This window comes from Thunnus thynnus, chromosome 13, assembly GCF_963924715.1.
Source record: "Thunnus thynnus chromosome 13, fThuThy2.1, whole genome shotgun sequence".
In the NCBI taxonomy this organism is placed as follows: domain Eukaryota; kingdom Metazoa; phylum Chordata; class Actinopteri; order Scombriformes; family Scombridae; genus Thunnus; species Thunnus thynnus.
Genome location: NC_089529.1, coordinates 9,738,312 through 9,760,013, shown reverse-complemented (window position 1 = coordinate 9,760,013; position 21,702 = coordinate 9,738,312). Strand labels below are relative to the sequence as shown.

Genomic DNA, 21,702 nt, shown 5'->3' with positions numbered 1-21,702 from the left:
CTTTGATCTCTGTGTTCTCTCTGTTACAGACATAAAGGAAGTGAGTGCAATGAACTGTGCATTCCTGTTGTTTAACCCTGAGGAAGAAGAAGATGGTGCAGAGACAGTGCAGAGATCCTGCAAAGATACTGAACCTGTTCCCCTATAAAAAAAACAACAAAAAAACCAAAACAAAACACAGGTTTGAACCATATATGACAGTTGCTTCAGCATGTTACGTTTAAGTAATAACAGGAGATAAGACACAATAATGCATGGAAAAAAGTCATTAACTCTGGGGTAACCTGATCACAATTTCACTTCCGTAAAGTCAGGTTTTTTAAACGAAAGCAGCACTTGTCAGCTATGAAAGAGGCGTGTCAATCAGCGCTTAAACATGTGAGTTTATCAAGCAGAAAGAGACAGCTGACAAAGCTCCAAAGATGCCAAGTCATCTGTGCGCAAATTGCAAACAAAATGAAATATCACAGGGTAAAACCTGAAAATTATTACATCTTGAGCACAGACAAGCTGCAACACATTCACACATAAACAGCAGGAGCCTGAAACTGCTAACTAGTTTTCAGCTTGTATGACCAATGTTGAAGCAGAAATAATAATTTAGTTACATCACAGTAAAATCCTTTTCACAAGATGTTACATCACTTGGTATAACTCTATGTATAACATAAATGCAGGGGGCACAGTTATTGTTACCACACATATTAACATTGGTGCTGTAATAGTGGGATAATGGAAAACATTTAAGCACTGCTCCACAAACTTCCAGCTAGGCTAAGATGTGGTGACTGGGGCGCAGTGGTGGAAGAAGTATTCAGATCCTTTACTTAAGTAAAAGTACCAATACAGCAATGTAAAAAAATACTCCATTACAAGTAAAAGTCTTAGCAGTAGTAGCAGTAAAGTATTAGCAGTAAAATGTAGCGTGCATCCGTAGCATCAGTGTGTAAGCAGCATGTTACTGTTGTAGCTACTGGAGGTGGAGCTAGTTTGAACTACTTAAGCTAGTTTAGTCCAGTGGTTCCCAACATAGGGGTCGGGCCCCTCCAAAGGGTCATTAGATAAATCTGAGGCGTCGTCAGATGATTAATGGGAGAGGAGAAGAAGAAGAAAAAACAAAGTTCTGATACACAAACCTGTTTTCAGTTTTTCGACTTTTTCTTTAATATTTGAGATTTTTGGTGAAATATTGAATAATTTGAACATTTATTGAAATGAAACCATGTGAGAAGTTTAGAGGGAAAAATCATGGAGTTGTTAACAACTCATAGACATCTGAAATGTGACCCCGATTACACACTGCTTTATGTAAGACGTCAAAAGCCAAAAAGGTTGGAAACCACTGGTTTCATCTTTAACAATGTGTTGTATTTTAAAAGCTTATTATATTATCCATTGTGTCAATTCTTCATCTGAAAAGTAACTCAAGCTGTCAAATAAATGTAGTGGAGTAGAAAGTACAATATTCCCCCATGAAATGTAAGTATGTAGTATAAAGTAGCATCAAATAGAAATACTCAAGTAAAGTACAAGTACCCCAAGTACTGTACTTAAGTACAGTACTTGGGTAAATGTACTTAGTTACTTTCCACCACTGCCAGGACGGCAATGGAATATGTGCCCACTCATGCCATGCAGAGGAGTAAATATTCTGGAAAGTCCACTGGCATCAGGACGGATAAGCTTCTTCAGAGGTTGACCCTGACCTCTCAGGATAACTTTGTTCTTACTGGAATTTACCTCGCTGCATCAGAGTTTTGGCTGGAAAGACACAACCTCGGGCATGTGGACTTTTAGTGTTCACCAGACAGAGCAGGATGACTCATCACTGCTCAGTGCACCAAAACATTTCTTTGTACTACTTCACGCACAAAAGTGCATTCTTGATGCTCTGAAACTTCAGTGTTAGCATCCGTCTCTGCTCTGAATGGCACTTCCTGCTCACTCACACCAGACTGAGAATGTGCGGTCAACACATTTAGTTTCCTGTCGTTTTCTCTTTGCAGCTCAAATCATTTCTGGTCATTAGAGCTGAGAGGCAAACATTTCTCTCCACAGTTGCCTCTAGCTTATGATGTCTTAATCTCTGCTTCCCCTCTTTGGTTGAGTTGACAGTAGCTTTGTGTGCTGTGTTTATATTTAGTTTTTATATGAACTGAATAAACTACAATTGGCCCCCCTCAGCCCCATCACTCTTTTCCCTAATTTACAGCAGTCATATTCCTCCCAAGATATTTCTGTTGCTCTTGTGTAACTTTGCAGATATTACAGTACAGAAAATGACAGTGTAGAAGCTGTATGTGGCCTGCTAGTACAGGTTATTAGCCTTGTTTTAAATTCTGCATCTCACTTAGACAGTGTTGTAAATAAAAAAACCCGCAGGATATGCCTATTTAAAACATGGTAGTTATAGTTAACCCCTCTATAATTCATTTAATGAATTCAAGTTCTGATCAGACCTTTATCTCCGAGTATGGCCTCCTAACAAAGATATTAGTTTTATATAAGTATTCACTTGACAATTTTCTATTAGAATACACGCAAAAACAAGTTATTGCTGAATGTACACTAGTAGAAATTATGACAGCATTCAAGTTTTAAGCTCTGAAAGCTGACTGACTTGGGGAAAAAAACTAGACTACCTGAAAGAGTCCCTGGACACTGGCCAACGAGGAGCGAGCACAGAACGGAGACGTTAGTGCCTTTGCATGTTGACTCATCCCTATACTCCCATGGCGGGATGACCTCCTGCAATCTGAACTCCCTGAACATGACGCTTACTGGAGCCAAATCAAAGGCAAGATGGTGTGTAATTTTCTCTGAATCAGGGTGTGCGGGGATTAAAATTGTGTCAGAATCTATCAGCTAGACCTTGAATGAACCACAGTCTCTTCATTGTGCCTTTTATTTATGATACACAGTACTGTAAGTGGTGTCAAAGAAGAACAAAGTAGAAGAAAGTATTTGTGAGTTTAGGGACTGTAAAGTTTTAATGACTTTTAAATCAAAATACACATCACATTTTTTGTAGAGGGTTACTTGTTGCCTCTGTGGTGTTTTATAGAAAAGTTTGGGGTTAAATATTAAAAATTAAAAAGAGTTTTGATGCAGCATACAGCAGATGTACAGAACTACATCCACTCAGATTGAACCATATTAATCAAATTTACAGCCCTGCAGTTATTCAGGAATTCAGTGTTATCTCAAAGTCACTACACATTTATATAGATGATGTTACTACTGAGGAATCAGATTTTCAGGAATCTGACTTGAATTTTGTCTCTTACTGAAAATTGCAGAAGCACTTAAGAATTTAATGTCAACATTTAACCTTCATTGAGATAGTGTCAACAGATGAGATCATGTAGGGGAGAACGGGGTAAACAGAGCCAGTGGGTAAAATGAGCCACCCCCTTTATCTAGGTAACCATAAACAAAAGTAATCATGTGACCACAAATTAAGAAAGTATAGTTCACATTACTCAATCCATCTTGGACTCAAGCACATGGGGAGAGTGGTAAGCAAAACAGAGCAAAAAAAATAATTTTTGTTATGCCAAGTGAATTCATCATGTTACTAAAGTTATCAGTCTTGTATCTTAATTAAAAAAGTTACGTTTTGGACATTATTACATGTTAATTTAAGTCAGTGTAAGCTACAAAACAAGGTTATAAACTTAGCATAATTGTGGATCTGAGCCACTGTGTGAAACAATTTTGCCAAAATGGAGGTTGTGGGGTAAAACGTGCCAGTGATGTTGGGGCAAGTTGAATCAATGGCTCAATTTACCCCCAAAACTATTTTCTGATATTCTAGAGACCAGAGATACTGTTCATGTTTGAACCCTGTTACAAGTGTTACAATGTTGATGAATAAATACCTAATTGTTAACTAATATTAAATTTAAGCCACACACAAACATGCTGTACATACAGACGGGTGACAAATTAAAGGAGAAGCAAACATTAAGTGTCTCAGTAAGGTGTACCGCGTACCACCAGAACAGCTTCAATGTGCCTTGGCATTGATTCTACAAGTCTCTGAACTCTACTGGAGGAATGAACATCATTCTTCAAAAAAGATATTTCCTCATTTGGTGTTTTGATGATGGTGGTGGACAGCGCTGTCTAACACATCAGTCCTAAATCTTTCATAGGTGTTCAGTTGGGTTGAGATCTGGTGATTGTGAAGGTCATAGCATATGATTCACATCATTTTCATACTCATCAAACCATTCAGTGACCCCTCGTGCCCTATGAATGGGGGCATTGTCATCCTGGAAGAGACCACTCCCATCAGGATAGAAATGTTTCATCATAGGATAAAGGTGATCACTCAGAACAACTTTATATTGATTAGCAGTGACTCTTCCCTCTCAGGGGACAAGTGGACCCAAACCATGCCAGCAAAATGCCCCCCAAAGCATAACAGAGCTCCTCACTGTAGGGGTCAAGCATTCAGACCTGGACCAGTTTTTCCTATAATTTCCTTTAAATTAAATTCCTTTAAGTTTTTGTTTTGTTTTGTTTGTCTGTTTACACAAAAGCACATTTACACACACATACTTTCTGTAGCTAAAACACAAATATCATAGTCAAATCTTTACTGAAAATGTTTAGGTAACATGTTGAACAACAGGACACAAACATATGGTTTTACTTAAAAATACAAGTTTTTGCCTTTGTTAAATTGATGGCATTAATAAAGTTCAAGTATTTTTAATTTTATAATTAATTTGTTGATTCTGTGTAATTTTTATATCAGTATTTAATGGTAGCACTACTTTCCCATAGAGCGCTCATTTTACCCCTATCTTGGGGTAAATTTCAAACTTTTTTTGATGGCTCATTGTACTTAAACCATAATAATTAGATAACTAGTTTTCATTTCAATGGGTACACAACAACCTAGGGTATATATAGTAACTGTTATTTGAAACAAATACACTTTACTTCATTCTCCCCTACAATTCTCGCTGTATGATACTGTGCAGCTCAGCATTACATGTCTGAAGATTCTCCGTAGCCTTTTTCACTATGGTGTATATTGTATTAGTTAAATGGGCTATTTTAGTGTTTGTAAAGTGAGTTTATTTAAAATCATGAAAAGTATTTTTACTTGCTGTTTTGTGTGCCTGTGTGCTATTACACCATTTAGCCAGCAGATGGTGTGCATGTGCTGTGTAACCTGTTGCACAACTGCAGCTGCTGTACACACAGAGAGAGAGAGGGGTTGGAGACATTATATGACATTTCAAAGATACTGTATGAAAACATTTAGCCAATAAATCCACAAAAGGGGATAATTTAGCTGTCAATGTGAACACGATGACTGAAATCTAAACTGTATTCTTTTGGGTTTCCCCCCCTCTTTTCTAGGGGAACTTGTCCAGGTTGTATTCTTCCCATTTAATAGTTATTGAATAGTTGGTGCAGAAAATTGGCTGAATCTCAGGAACTGTTACATACTGCATAAACTGCTGGAGGAGGAGAATACATATTGATAAATGAACTTTCATAATCAACAAAGGGAAACATTTTGTGACTTAACTTCCCCTCAGACATCACAATTTCCGCAGTTGAACATCCCATGTTGTTTATGTAAAAGTTTGCCACACAAAACTTTCCACACAGTCGTGTTTTTGTAATCTTGTCGAGTCTCTTTCCTGTCTCTTAAAGAAAAAAAAAAAAGAAGATGAAACACAGTTTGAACAGAATTCTGCTTTATTTATGGAGAGAAACACATTTTGTCATTAAGACTTACATTTTGTTTGAGCCCACAGACCCAAATAGTCTATTTTTGTATATTTTGGTCTACAAAAGCAATGCTTCCCAGTCAGTGTGGATTACAATACTGCAGATCATCACAACACGAAAAAAAACCTTTATTTTTCCCTTTTTACATTGCAGACACAATGGTCTACTCAAACAGGAGACCTATGCGACTTCAGAAATGTGACCACCACTCCATTTTTCAATATTAGAAAACGACGAAGTATGTGATTTAAAATGTTTGTTTTAACCTGAGTATTACACTGTATATATGTACAGTCACGTGTGTACCTCTTGTCATGGCACTCTGTACACCAACAATTCCATCTTTAAATCATGTGGCAGCACAAACTGCAAGAAGTCAAGAGGTTCACAATCATTTGACCATAACCATGTGTGTGCGTGTTATTCAATCATCATTACAGGTACATAGTGTGTACGCATCAAAAATCCCTTTGGTCTTGATCTTAGCAATTACCAACCAACTCTGAACTTAAGTTAATATTATATTGAAAAAGTCAGTCTTGCACATCTTGAAAGTAGCACTAATCTAATTTCCAAAGGGCCAGCTGAAAGCTACAGACTGTTCATTTCAAACAACAGTATGCAAACTAGCCTCAGATACCAAAATTATTAGATCACAATGGGTGAAAAATCCAATAGTAAAAGAAATCACAATTCAACACACCTCTGCTTTATCAACATACAGGGTTAGTCACTAAATCAACTCCCAGACATTCCAGTAAATTCCAATTTTAAAGAGAATCTCTATTTTGAAAGAGCGTTAAACATCAAACACAAATCTGAGTAAAAACTGGCACTGAATTCAGCGTTCAGTGAACTGAAAGTGCTATCTGCCTGTTGTCCATCCTACCAGGTGATGCTACTTTAGTAAAACGTGGTGATGTCGTCTGATGCCAAAGATCAGCCAATCACCACAAACTGAAATTTCAGTATCATGCTTTTAACCATGAGGTTAGACACAGATTTGCGTTTTATGTTAGTTGCTCTTAGTTTGTAGAAAAGAAATCCTTTGTCCTCTGAAATACAGAATTCACTGCATGACAACCCGTGTGTTGGAAATTATGTTTGACAAAGCCACCCAAGAATAACTTTGGCATGTTTTATTAGGCAAAAATATATTAAAAAATATTGAAATTCCCATTAAAATAGCATAAAGCAGACATGTCAATTCAGAGGAAATAGATGCACTTAACCAAGGTGCACAGGTTACAACACAGAAATGATCTAAGTATTTGAACAACTGAAGTAACTGTTACTTTTACATTTACAGATCGCCTTCGATATATACACACACACGTGTGACTATGTACAGAGAGGACATGATGCTTACTGCTGTACACAGGGTATCTGTGCACTTGTAGGTAGCACGTTAATGTCCCTGTAAATTAACTACTGTACCCAGTAAGAATTAGTACATACCAATGGGCTACTCCCAGTGACACACAGTGTCACGAACATTATGGCATTGATTTTTTTTCCCCCTTTATTTAAATAAAACTATTTTCATATTATACATTTCATATTTTGTTACATTCAAGGTATAGATACAATTTGTATCAACAAGCAAAAGTCAATTCTAGACATTTGTGGCTTAGTTGTTTGCGGCACTTACAAAGGGAGGGTGGGGACTATAAACCACCTTCTGGCCTCTAGTGTTACCTTTTGGCTAAGTAGTAAAATACTGCATTGATACATTGAAAATCTTTTTTTATTATGATCATGGGATTTTTATTTTTGGCTTGAGAGTAGTCTATGGCCCAGTGAAAACAGTGTCTTTCTGGAAGTAGTTAAAATTGAAATATCTCTAATAGAGAAAGAAAAATAGATGAAAAACATAGTGACAAAATCAGCTACATTTCTTTCTTTCAGCTTCCATTCTCTTTTGTTCACGGGTGGAAAATGTCCAAAAATGTCCAGATGGGATTTTTGAAAGCAGAGTCTGACCTTTTGGATCAGAGCAGCTACTGTACCATAAATTTCCACATTATGGTCACGCATTAAATTGCCACTGGGCTGTAAATGTGAATCTGCTCTAATACTTGTTAAGCCCACGCTGTTCATGAGTGCATTTTATCTAATGACAGCGAGCAAGCCATGTGACACTTTGCCAGATATAGTAACACACAAGCTTGAGAACAGTTCAAGTTCAATCATGTATGCACGTCTTCATAAAACCACAAACTAACTAGATTTAAGGACAATATAATGAGATCTGTCCAAGTTTAAATGATTGATTTCACATTGATTTTATGCACTGTAAATCTGCAGTGTCATAGATGACTGTGAATGTCATTCAATCATCATCATTTACTTGTTGATACTGAACATAGGATTTCCAACACTGAATACAGAACACTATAATAAACCCTGACTGCTTTCATTATAGTTGATTTGTCTTGTGTATCCTATAAAAGTACTACTTCCTTTACCAATCTAAGAAAATGTACTCTGAGTTCATCAGGGCAATGGACTAGTCCAGCGTTCAGGTTCAAGGAGATCTTGCTGTCACGAAGAACCATATGTAAGTCTACACAGATGATCTTGAATTTGTTTCTCAATTAGAAATCAGAGTAATGTTTTTAGTTTTATTAGTGATGGCCTACTTTTTGCACTAATTCTTGAAATCTATGACAGTTCAACTACCTCAAGGAGGAAAAGGACGGCACGCAAACTTTTAGCCAAATGCCAGAAACAACCTTGACAGCAGCCTTGCAATCTGATTGTTTCACATGAAGAAACATTTAGGCAGTTTGTTTCACCTTCTCATGAACAGACAGCCGGCCTAAAGTGGCCTTGTCTTTTTTCATGAAAAAACAAAGTCAGCAAAGCCCAAAATCTATTTGGGCAAAACACATTCAAATGTTTGTTTTTTTTCTTTATGTCTGTTCATACACCATGGTTGTACCTAAACATTATAAAGAAATATAGATTTTTGAAGCACCACCAACGAGACAAAGTCAGGCTCACATAATTAGCCCTGTTAAAGAGTAATACCACTCAGTTTAAAAATTCTCATACAGTTTCTTTTAGACAATAAGCAGGAACACTTTCCTAAAGCCAAGCCTGTGATGTCATCAAAACAGAGTCAACTTTGTGGACTTTGTGTTTGAGCTCTTCCACCCTGTGTTTTTAATTATTTTTTTTAAATAATAAAACCACCAAAAAAGAATAAACTGTCCCCCTTTCCATTTTTTGTTATTTCAGTCACAACAAGGTTTTATTGTCTTCTCTTTGCAGGCGTGTGATACTAAACTGTAAATTTCTCAGTCATGCAGGTCAATAGCAGGCGGAGTAGGCCTAGGAGTACCATACCTGAATCCTGAAATTAAGTGGCATTTCCCTTTAAATGCACTCAAAGCATGATCTCGCTATTGGGTTAGCTTTACATGGTTTGACCTTTCTGCAGTTTTAAGCTGCATGTCTCATGTAGCACTTTATCCTGAGGGTGGGGGTAGAGAAAAAGGCTATTAATCACTGAAATCAAGGAAATCCATCCTGTCATGAGCATGAAAGTCTCGCTCATGGGTATAATTTAAAGATCCAATCAAGCTCACTGACTCAACACCTGCCAGATAATCAGCATGTCATGAAAATATAGGGAAATCAAATGGTCTTCAAGCAGTTAAACACCCATTTTTTGTCTTGGGCACCCAGATGAACATCAACATTACTACATCTGACTAAAGCTGCATCACGTAAAGCCACCCTATTAGCCCGCTGTTCCAAAAACTCAAGGTGCATAACGAAGATATACAGAAAAAGTACAAAGTTTTGCAATGCCATCTCCATGTTTCAACTGTACATAACTAACTTTAAGGTACTACATGTTACATGTAGGAGTTTCACAAAATATATCACTACTAGATCAGAGTAGACTCTTTTGGCAGGAAAAAGACTGAAAATTAGAAAACTGAAAGCATCCTGAGAGCAATGTGCTGCAAGGCACAGCCAAACCCTTCCATGATCCTGGGAGACGGGCTGCATGTATGCGTACTGTACATCTGTATTTGAGCACTTCAGTCTCCCATAAAAAAAGCCAAACAGTACAATATATCTCATCTTCAACATGCTTTCTGGCATTCACTTCTTTTTTTTAAAAAAAAAAACAAAAAAACATTAAACCTCATACTCTACAAGATATCACAAAACGAGTCCAATGTCGAACTCGCTTGCGGGCCTGATCGTTACAGGCAGATTTTTATATTTTATCTGACAAATGCAACACCAGGTAAATATTCAGTCTGTTATAGAACTACTTGTGCAAACCGTTAAACTGTGAGGGTAAACACTGTTCCCATCTCCTCTGATGATACGTTTCTACAACTTGGGCCTACGCAAGTCACATCACAGCCCAGTGAAATCAAAGTTTTGCTACGTTCACATGCACATAAGAAACCAGGTGACTGTCAGAAATCAGGGTATAGCATGAAATTTTATAGATGCACTGCAATAGGTAGATTTAATTAAACAAAAAAAAGTGTAAATGCAGTTGGTCAGTCAGAAAGCATTTCAGCATTTTGCCATATTTTAAGTGCATCTAATACAGTATGTTATTTAGGAAGCTTATTAGGTGCCCCACTGACATTTTTTGATTGTTACTGAGTGTAAATTGAACAAATTCCTACTGTGCATCTGTATGAACAGACTAATTCAACAAACTAGCCTGATGGTAAACATTTTATTGTATGATAGAGATATCAGTATGTTTGTTCATAGACTGGACTTTGGATTTATTTATACTGCATGCAAAGAAGTCTGGGCACTAGTAACAACATTTCCTTTCATCCTGCTGGATTACTGATGTGTTCCCTGTTCTGGGTCTCTATCATGCACATTAGCACATGTAAAAAGACCATGTAGAAAGTGTATAAATGACCGAATACCATCAGAAATCTAGATGTGTTAACCAAGTTTCTCTTAATGCCTTAAACTAAGTTTCTCATTTATTTGTCAGCAATCAGGTCATTGACAAAAGCTGGCAATCATCAGACTAACTTAAGTGCATGTAAAAGTAGTCTTTGAAACAAAATAAGCCTGCTCCTGAAAACAAACTGCTCCACTGACAACTCAAAGGAGTTTATTAGAGCTACTGTGTTTGAAACAAAGATACTAATATTTTCACACTGAAAAGAATCAGCACAACAAATTTGACTAATATAGAAGTAGGAAAATCCAGGACGTAGTATCCAATAAAATCAGAAAGGTAACTATACAGTACACCATAGGAAATTATCCAAACACAGATGTTAAGTTTATACTATAATCCAATCGATCGTGTGAACCAAAATGTAAAGTTATGTAGAATACTGACACTATATAAATTCTTTTTTTGGCATTATTTAGCAGCTTATAAATGACTTTGAAATAATGGCTTTTGTGTGATTATATGTACATAGATATGTGCACATATATACACAAGTCAAATCTCCTTTTTGGCTTGCTTTGTGCACTGTCAAATTCTACCAAAATAGTAGCTTTGTTAAGTGAGGCTGAGAAAATATATCTCTTTAGATACTGAGATAGTGCTTTACATTTGAAAGTAGGAGGCTTCAACGACTAAAGACTTTCATTGAAACCGATCAGACGACGACTAAAGCGTGAGGTCATTCAGATATAAGGCCATTAAATGTCAGAGTTCATGCTGTGAGGTATGTACTTACCTCCCTCTTACTTATCTTTAAAATAAATGCACAAAAAAGTCACGAGAATTATTTACAGCAGAGGCAGACCTAAGCAAGGTTATTTATAGTACCACTGCACCAGAAAACACTTTCATAACACATTCACAGGACCTGAACAAGATCTTCATAAAAGCTACATGGTGCACAAATGTTGACATACTCATGTCAGATTTAATAAGGCAAATGTGGGAGTGTAACTATTTCCTATCTTGACTGTGTGGCTGACCCGTTTATTAATCCACTTAATTCACATTGACTCACGAAAGGTTAAGGTTCAATAATACACTAGCTAGCTACATTAGTTCAAATTAGATTAGTCTTTAAATTACGTTAAGATTATGATGGCTAATCAGCTGACCATCATGACTTTTAGATAATGTGTAATTAATTAAATCAGCAGAAATACAATCTACATTGATCTGAAGAACATTTAACTATTTCATATATTGTCTAAAACTAAAACGATGATAAACAGCTCAGTTAATCATGGATATGGTGCAAAGCTGTTATGCAGCTCCTGCTCAGGTATTATGAATGTGTTGTACGTAAGTTGTTACCTTATATCATGTGCGCCACACTTCATATAAAAATGTAGCCTTCATATGTGAAACATCTTACAATTCTACTTAAGCTGATCAGACAAACTTCCTCTATGCTGATTACTTCTATGTCATCTTAGCGATGTAAAACCTGACAGCCAGATTTTGCATCAGAGACATTTAAAAAATGATTAACTCCTGAGAGCAGGTGTTGCACATGCAGCAACATTTAACAAGTGCCTATCTTTGCAATCAAAATGCTTATTTCCCTTATCACTTCGATTTTGAAAGTTTAATAACCCCTCAATGGCATGACCTCAGTTTTGTAACGATGACAGCGGCAAGTTGTTGGGGGTCTGTCAAATGAGGGTTCTTCTCCATTACTGAATGGACTACGTAAGCAGGAAAGATGTTACAAAGGTTCCGATATGTTTGATACTGGTGGTCTGGGATGACATACCGCTCTTGGTGTTCAGCTGCAGATGGGGTCTCCCATGGCGAGTTCCAAATTTGTTCCATTTTGTCTGGCATGCTGCGTACCATCACCCTCTCGCAACACGGCATCAAGCTGTTACTCAGAGGATATGAGTGATATCCGTAGGACTCATTACCGCAAGGCAGAGGGTCCCAGCTTGCATGCTGCTCGCGGCACAGTGGAGGTCGCCTCTGTCTCATTGGGTTGCTATCATATAGCCTTGAATCTGATACGCTGTCCATACGAGTCATGCCAAGAGAGCGAGTGGGCTGTGAGGACAGAGGTGGGAGGACATTCTGAGTGAGGGGATAGTCTCCAGGGCAACTGGACCTGGCCCCCACTGCAGCATGTTGGATATGTGGTGCAAGATGAGCTCCAGACTGCTTACGGGGGCCCTGCTTGGGCTCCTCTGGTCCATAACTCTGTACCCTAGTCAGTGCTTCATGACGAAACCCATGGGAGAAAGCTTGCATCCTAGCCTGTGCGGGAGACTGCTGCTGCCCCTTCATGCTCTCCTCTAAGCTGCTGTCCACAGAGCTTGGGTACAGGTCCCCGTAAGAGGAGAATGAGTCGCTGTTTGAATGGCTGAGGCAGGATTCAGGGCAGTGGCTGGGGTTTCTCTGATACACACCATGCTCGTGCTCCATGCTACAGAAACTGTCGACATTATGCATGCTGCTCATGCTCATGTTTGAAAAATCACTGTGCAGTGAATAATACCCATGGTCGCTAACTGAGTCATACTTTGGGAACTGTTCACTGTATGTAACAGAGGCGCCATGACTATTAGTCACCAAAATAGGCGGGTACTGTACACTAGACATGTGCTCCAGAGAACTGTGTGAGAACTGCAAAGAACCTGGCACTGGGCTGCTGGCTGATCGGGTGTTCAAGGCCCCAGCTGCGTGGCTCTTGGCGGGCTGCATGGTGGGCACACTGAGAGCAGACACAAGGGAAGGCACTGAATTTGTCTCAGACTTCCTAACAACGGACAGTGCTTCTGGAGGTTCACAGGCCACTGAACGAATACTGGGGTCAGACTGACGTTTGGGTGCCACGCGTTTGGCCTCAGAGTTGATGTCCCCTTTTACAGTCGCTGGACCAGTACCGCATTTTACTAAAGCCCCCTCACTCATTGTCTTCACCGCAGACAATTTGGCAAAGGCCCGCAGTTCATCAGCCACTGATCGCTGCGGCTGGTTGACGCGCTCCGGATGGTAGTACTTGCACTTGTGTCCATATGTGCACTTTTTCCCTTTTTTTAAAGAAAGAGTAGATCAAGTCAAGAAATTTAAACACTGAAATTACACTGAAATTCAAAAAAGACATTCAGGAAACTCACCATAGGGGCAAGGTTGTTTTTTGTGCTCTGGAACAACAGGACGCTTGCGAAGGAAATTTTCTAAGCTTGGACCGTGTCGTCCCAGTGGATCATCAGGCGGCATAAATCTATAAATCATTTAAAGTTTTTCCATTATTAAATGTCAACTTCTTGATCTGAGCACACAAAAATAATTTTTAAAATGGTTATTTATATTATAATACAATGACTAAACAGATTATGTCACAGATTAAAAGTTTGTTTGTTTGTTTTTTTTAAACAAATGTCATTTATACTACTAACGAACTTTGATATAAAAAAAAAAATTGAAAATCGTAGAGTGAGATAATTCTGGTGATGGGGGACAGACTCCTAGAGTCCATTTTTACATCATTTGGCTACCATAAGAACACATCATAGTTGCTTACTTGTCATTGACAAATGAGTACATGAGGAGACGCTCCTCTATGAACTTCTTCCACTCTGGCTTCTCGTTTTGCAAGTCTCTGTAGTTGTCATTTGACACAATAATTCCATCAGAATCATAAGCCAGCTTCACTATGAAGCGATCATCATAGCACACCACTCTCCTGCCTTGAACCCTCCGAGACGGGGTGAAAACCAGGATCTTCTCTTTTTCCAGCTTGCGTAATATTTCTTGATCTGAAAGAGAAATTTCAATTGAGTTTTAATGTTGATTACCATGTCATTAACAGTTTCTAAGTAAGATCTGTTATTTCATGTGGGTTGTAAACAGAAAAAAAAGAGTTTTTGAATCACAGAACAAGAATATTAATAACTGCCTATTAGATAGTCCCAGTGTGATGAGGATATAAGTGATATGAATGCAGAGCAACTGCCGGAAAAATAGCTTTAGTACCTGTAATGAGGGCGTCAGGCCTTGACTGCTCCTTTCTCCAGGCTGGGACAAACACAGTGATGTCTTTATGTCCTTTCTCTAGGAACCATTCAACAGCAAGTTGGATACCACGGCAAGAGAACACCTCTTTGTTTCCATGGCTAGAAAACAAAACAATGTGATATAAGGTTAATTAAACCTAACGAAAAGAACATCCATTAGAGGGAAATGTTTTGGAACAGTGCTTTCTGTGTGAAGCGCAAACCGATTACATCTACTTGTGTATCTTTCTTAGCGTCTTACCTCATTGCCACATTTGAGCCATCAATGACGATAGGCCTGAGGTTATCATAGGTATCTACAGATTCCTCTTCCACTGACACCTCTGGACTAACAGTCTCTTTAACACAGGGCGAGCGTGATACTGATGTGGCCGTACTGCTGCAAGGTTGAATTTCAGGCTCTACTTTGTTTCCAAGCCTTACTAACTCAGCGAGCACATCGTTAATAAGAGCAGCAGCCCCCAACTTGTTGAGCACCGTCTCCACCTGCTCTCCCGAATAGCCCAACTTCAAAGCAAACTCCATCTTCGTCTGGTACTCCTTGTCACTGGCATGCTTGATCCCTGCTCCTGCGCTGGTGTCATCCTCACGAAAATCTTGCACGGTGCTACTCTGGGAAAAACTGGGCCGGTCCAGGCATGGAGAGCGACAGAGCTGGCGGTGGGGTTTTGTGGCAGCCAAAGGCTCCCTCCTCTTACAGCTGTTGTTGTTCACCTGAACCTTCAGGTGTTGCTGCTCCTCAGATTCGCTTTCCGAGCTGCTTCCATCCTCAGACTCATCAGTGGCATGCTGGGCCTCGCTTGAGTCAATGTTCTCCTCCCTGCATGGGCGTTTTTCCATTTTGAGCTTCTCCACCATGGACCATGCCGTCATCACGTTCGCCTCGACACCTCAGATTTCCACCCCATGCTTCCTCACCTCCACCTCAACCAGGAAATCTTATTCATTGCTGGACTTTAGCACTACAGGCTCTTTGTGTAGGGCCAAAGTAATACAGTCTCCCCTATGTGAACTATTTAATCCTGAAAGAGAGAAAACACAAATGAAGAGTACTGGTTAAAGGACAAGTGTGTAGGATTTAGTGGCATCTAGCAGTGAGGTTGCAGATTGCAACCAACTGAATATCCTTCCCCTCACCCTCGCCTTTTAAGCGTGTAGAAGAACCTACTGTGGCCGCAAAACTTGCGAAAGGCCCTCTCTAGAGGCAGTGTTTGGTTTGTCCATTCTGGGCTACTGTAGAAACATTGTGGTGCAACATGGTAGGCTCTGTGAAGAGGACCTATTCCCTATGTAGATACAAAGGACTCCTTCTAAGGTGATGAAAACACAATGATTCTTATTTTTAGGTGATTATCCACTAATTAAAACATACTTGAATGAATATTATATTCCATTTCTGCCAATAGATCCCCCTAAATCCTACACAGTGATCCTTTAATATGTGTTTTACTGATGAAATGCAACAAAATAAACTTATTTTTAAAAGCTGACATAACTATCCATGCTGTATCCCATACACAGGCTTTATTTTGAAAAAATATTTATATCTATTCATTTAATTCTTACTTTCAAAAGTTTCCTTAGAAAAGCAGTTGCAAGTGTAGCATGACAATATAGTCTACTAGAGTGAAACGCGCTTGTGAATTTAGTGCTCTTTTTTAGCTCTCTCTCTCACCTTCCCACCCACCACCCCATTTGTGGTAGACCAATTCTCAACCTGTGGTAAACACTGCTATCTAGAGCAAGTGACATAATTATTCAAAGAAAAACAAACAATATGTTAGTCGCATGCCCAAATACAGAAGTTACGGGGGGGGGAAGGGAGGGGGGGGGGGAGAATCAGCCCCTAGCATCAGGAAGCAGCACAGGAAAAAGGACTAGTTTGAATACAGGAAAACACATGTTCTCTCTGTATGACTGCGTTTTGGTGTCTGTGGTTCAGTCAGAAGCGCATAGGCACGACTGTTTAATACACAATTGGTCGAATGGTTTTGACGCGGGTGGAGTAAGTGCTGACATGCTGCTTAACTCAACTGGCCTAGATTTTGTTTAGTTTGCTCTTTCTAGTGAAATATGATCATTCTTATCCAACTTTCACCTCTGAAATGTTACAGGTCACACAAACTCACTGATTCTTACAATTTGGCATCTAATAATGTACTTAAAGCTGTGATCTGCAATTGCCAGCATGTGCAAACTTTTAAAAGCATTTACAGCAGTGTTGCATTCGTGAACTTCTTTGCCTGAGCTGTTGCAAACCAGTTGACGGAAATGTGAATATTTACATATGTTAGGTGTCAACAGCGTCAACTATTCTCAGTAAAACTTGTCTGCCAGCCATGCCAGCCCTTCAAAGAAAATGCAAATGATGACAATTTCTCCGCTTCACTACCTTCATACAGGTAGAGGTATTTTTTAGACCTTTGCATGTCACTAACATATTTTTCTGTTTTAGGAATATCCCATAAACTCACAATTTTATTCACTAAAATAGACACTGACAACAATCCCCTGTTTGTAAGTGCCATATGTAAAAATATAAATACAAACAACAGACAAAATAGTCTCCACCTGACTCTGTTGTCTCTCCAGCTTATTGGTTTTAAAATGAAACCCAGTCGTCCTGCACAAAATGTGTTAATGTACTGCAGAACAGCTCTCACTTCTGCAAGCACAAAAGCCTTACTGGTCTCACAAGCAGCATTCAAGCCAGACACGCATGAGGTGAGTGCATGAGTTCACATAACCTGAGACAGAGTGTGGGCTGAACAGTGTATCCCTGCGCCTCCGGCCCTCTGACAGACAATCTGAATTGAACAGAATTCCTTAGTGAACAAAGCTGTTTTATGGCAAAGCAGTGCAGGATTTCAGCCTGCAGTATAAACCATGCAGCGCTGTTGTGTACATTTTTACACATTGATATCGGTAAAAAGAAAATTCTTAACAACAAGTACGTTAATGAACAGACACACTAGACTACACTTTCCCCCAGTCTTGCAGAGAGCAGAATACAGCCAGCTTCGAGCTTCAAGAGGCGCAGCCCATGATGTGTGTTGCCTAGCAACACAGCCTTGTCATCAGCTAACTCCTTTTTACCAGTCACGACTAACACAAACACAGCTCATCATCTCTCTTCAGGCAGCCAGTAAATGCGGAACACTTACAGCTACACTACAACTCTACACTAAAACTCTTGAGGCAGCACATTTTCCAATAAAATATCACATTACTTAGACCTCTATCAGTGCTGACCATTGAAAAAGAAGAACTCAATCTGGATTTTTATGAGTGCATCTTAAAATCAAATTTAAAACACATGCTGACCCATGTATTTATCTGAGATTTCTACTTTCAACATTGGTTAACATAAGGAAAGAGTGAATAAGTGGCAACATCCTCCACAGGTAATACATAGGACTGACATTCATAGAGGACACTGAAGGTTGATTTTTTGAGGGTCAATCTATGGCTACAATGCATACCTTTTAATGTTGATTCTTTGTTATCAGTGGTGCACACTGTCTCGCTACTGATCACAACTTATGTGACAAGGATGGAGAACAAACTAAGGTTGTAACGTTTAAAACAAAAAAGGAGGGATGCTGAGGCACAGTTGTGGAACTTTTAGGATTAGCGACAGACACACTACATAAGCTCGGCCCACTGCCTTTTCAGACATTTCATGACAACATCAATACACGTTAAAGAGAGCAGAGCTCTTCCACTGCTTTTCCCTCCACCTCCGGATTCATAGGCTTAGACTCAGCAAGGCCTCCAGACTATCTGTGCACATGCACAGGCTCGTGTAGTTCTGTTTCATAGCAACAAGTGAAGCAGGTCCCTGAAGCCATCTTTTACATTGCTGACCCTGCATAGTGTCCAGTACAGAGCTGAGATAAAATGCACTGTGGTCAGTTTTTGTTACATGTGTTGCTTGGCTAGTTAGATGTCTTAACATAAAGACTGACAAACTAAGAGTTTAAAGCCAACCAGCAGCGTCCAAAAATGATCAAGATTGTAATTCACATATTCTGTAACTATTACATGCATTCTTTAACTTAACACAGAAGAAAGTCATTTTTATAAATCAGCTGCAATGTTGATCATTGAACTCTTCCTTACACTCCTCTGCCCACCATCAGCTTAACCAGTTTCCAGTATTATGCATAATGACAGCTTTGACTTTTCACTTTTAAGAAGCTTCATCACTTCAAAACTAGAAAACCGAGATGCTCTTGATCTGTGGCTACTGCAACACCAAAGAAAGATAAAAAAATTTTTTATCTTACCGAGAAATCACTTATCTTCTAAGCTGAAAAGTGCCAATACACACAAAAATAATGAAGACTTTATATTATTAACCATGGATATGCAAAAATAACCAAGCGAGAGTTACAGTAAACTGTGACCCAGGGCATGAAACCAACAAAACCAATATCTGATCTTATTTCCGTTTTTTGCGTTACTCAGATGATAGCACTATGCTCCCATCTCACTTTAGCCTCATTAGCTCCGTGACATTTATACTGCTACACTGGAAACACTGAATCAAGGCTGATAATTATTATCCATCACTCATCAAAATGTACTGCTGAGCACTTACACCAAAGTTCTCCACAGCCTTCACATTTCACCATGAAGGACAGATGTCACATTGATTAATAGTTAACCTTTTAAATCATATTATCTTTTAATGATTAACTCTCAATTGCTTATGTTGCTCAACAGAAAGCTGAAGTATACAGTTGGTGTGTTGATCGTCTGTGCAGGGATTTTTATCTTAGAGGACTGTCATGTTCACTTGCTATAGAAACATACTCTAATATGCATGCTAAAAGTCAAGCAGGAAGGAAGGTATCATTTGCAAGACCTATCAAATTAAACACATAAGATAGTACTTAAGTCTTAGGGCACATGGACCATGACTCTTCACATCTCTTAAGATTGTGTTAAGATTCAAAAACAGGCTAATCAGCACTTCACACCCCAAATACAGGTAATGAAGCTGGATCAATTCTATATATGTGTATGAATTTAAAAAATACATCCATGAGGATACAAACATCATGGATACAACCTGAAAACAACTTGCTTCATACTTTCTGCCATGCCCCCCAAATCACTGCCAATCTTAACTTTTAACAGGTAAAAGTCTACTGTATATCAAACATTACATTAAGTTTTGACCAACTTTACTCTATTGATGTCTGCTTCTACTTAAACCGGGTTTACGTTTTTCCTTCTAATTCATTAGTTTAGTCGTTTTAATGTAGAATGACACCTGTCACAGAATTATACAATTAATTATGTGTCTAAACATTTTGAAAACTAGATTTATTTCAAAGACTAAACAGAGGAAAATATCGCTTTGGCGGGGTAACGTTAACAGTAGACAGAAAGAGAAGTGAAGATTGAATTGTATTCTCATATTCAGCTAGTTTTACCTTCACTTAACAGAACAACACATGCATATACAACTAGATTCAAACACTGCACTGATCCCAATGACAGTGACCATCCTAAACTGTTACTTGAGTTTACTCAGCTGGGTGACTGTGGTGTTGCATCCATCAGCTAACTAGTGGACACGTCAATACAAAACAAAAAAAAACTGAAGTGCTGGAAATCATTAGCAACAGCATCATGAGTTGAGAGGGATGAAATGGAGGAAGGTTAAACAATTATGACAGTACACGAAATCTCATACTTACTGTACACTTTTTCTAGTTTCGTTATATTATTACTACAGCACACGACGTCAGATTTGTGGCTGAATTTGATCAGAGATAACTGGTTTGACACCCTTAGGCCCCGAGTTACGGTTAGCACACTGACGTTACTTAGCCAGACGGAGAGTCAACATTTAAGCTAAATAAACTAACCGGCCTACTTCGGTTTCTCTTGTTGCTTAATGGTTAGAGAGCTTTCAGATAACTCTTACTGTGCGCTAACTAACTAAGCTTGTCAGGCAACCCTGGTCTCTATTTAGTTAACAGCAGCAAGCTCGGTAGTTGACGGTAATAATAGCTGGCAAACTCATTAGCTCCAGAGGCTAACTTAAACGCCAGGTTGCTAACGTTGTTGCTAACGTTTGCCGGAATACTACAGTAACTTGAGATAAAAGTTGACGATGATTTAATATTTCGCACGGAGGTGAAACCACAGCAGCACAACAGGATTATCTACATACACTGCCCGTAAATCACTGCCATCTTTGACTTCCCCACGGTGCTCATCTCACCTTGTTGCTGTCATCCTCCTCGCCTGTTACAGTTATGTTTTGCTGCCATTGGCGCTGTCGCAGTTTGGTCGGGGTTGCCAGATAACGCGAGCGAAACAAGTAACCCAAGCTGTGAAAACACACCGGGGGGTTCAGAGCACCGTTACAAACTGGATTGCTGTTCCTCGCTGCTTAATCAGGCGTTTCATAAACGCAGGGCTTCTGTGCTGCTTCCTTGGTGGCTCGTAAGGACAGTTTGAGAACTGTCATAAAAGGACGGGTTCATAATTTTTCAAGTCTGGCATAAAACAACAGTCAGATGTTCAAATGAACACTGAAACACGTTTTTACGTTTTTCCTAACATAATCATTCCTCCTGTTCATACTGGCCATTAGAAGATCCCTTAATAATGCACTTAAAATGCAAGTGATGGGGGCCAAAATCCACAAGCCTCCTTCTGTGGAAGAATTTATTTAAAGATCCCCTCCAGACATATATTATTACATTACATATAAACAGACTCTGCTTGGAACAATGATGTGATCGTTGAAATTAAATCTACTCGCCCTTCATTAAAAATTCCAGAATCTATAAATAAAATATAATTCCATTTCAAGTTTAACTTTTGGACACAAGATGTCTCCTGCTTCACTGTAAAGTTCATTCTCAGTGTTTGGGCACTGGCGGTTTCAAGTTTCCACATCACACTTGTGTAAATTAAATATTGGACCAGGAATGGCTCCAAACT

At 38.9% G+C, this 21,702-nt stretch overlaps 1 protein-coding gene across 2 annotated transcripts; it reads right to left on the bottom strand.

The window, feature by feature from the left end:
• Nucleotides 1–5,701: 5,701 nt before the first annotated feature.
• Nucleotides 5,702–21,227, bottom strand: zc3h12b (zinc finger CCCH-type containing 12B). Of its 2 annotated transcripts, none has more exons than XM_067607691.1 (6): nt 20,975–21,227; nt 14,975–15,755; nt 14,693–14,832; nt 14,241–14,475; nt 13,834–13,940; nt 5,702–13,746 (listed from the first exon to the last, which is right to left on the bottom strand). In XM_067607691.1, the coding sequence occupies exons 2-6, from the start codon at nt 15,604–15,606 to the stop codon at nt 12,320–12,322; spliced, it is 2,541 nt and encodes an 846-aa protein (XP_067463792.1). In that variant the 5' UTR covers nt 15,607–15,755; nt 20,975–21,227; the 3' UTR covers nt 5,702–12,319. The 2 variants fall into 2 exon arrangements, with proteins under 2 accessions (XP_067463792.1, XP_067463794.1); XM_067607693.1 differs by lacking the exon at nt 20,975–21,227 and adding an exon at nt 20,445–20,881.
• Between the last annotated feature and the right edge of the window lie 475 nt (nt 21,228–21,702).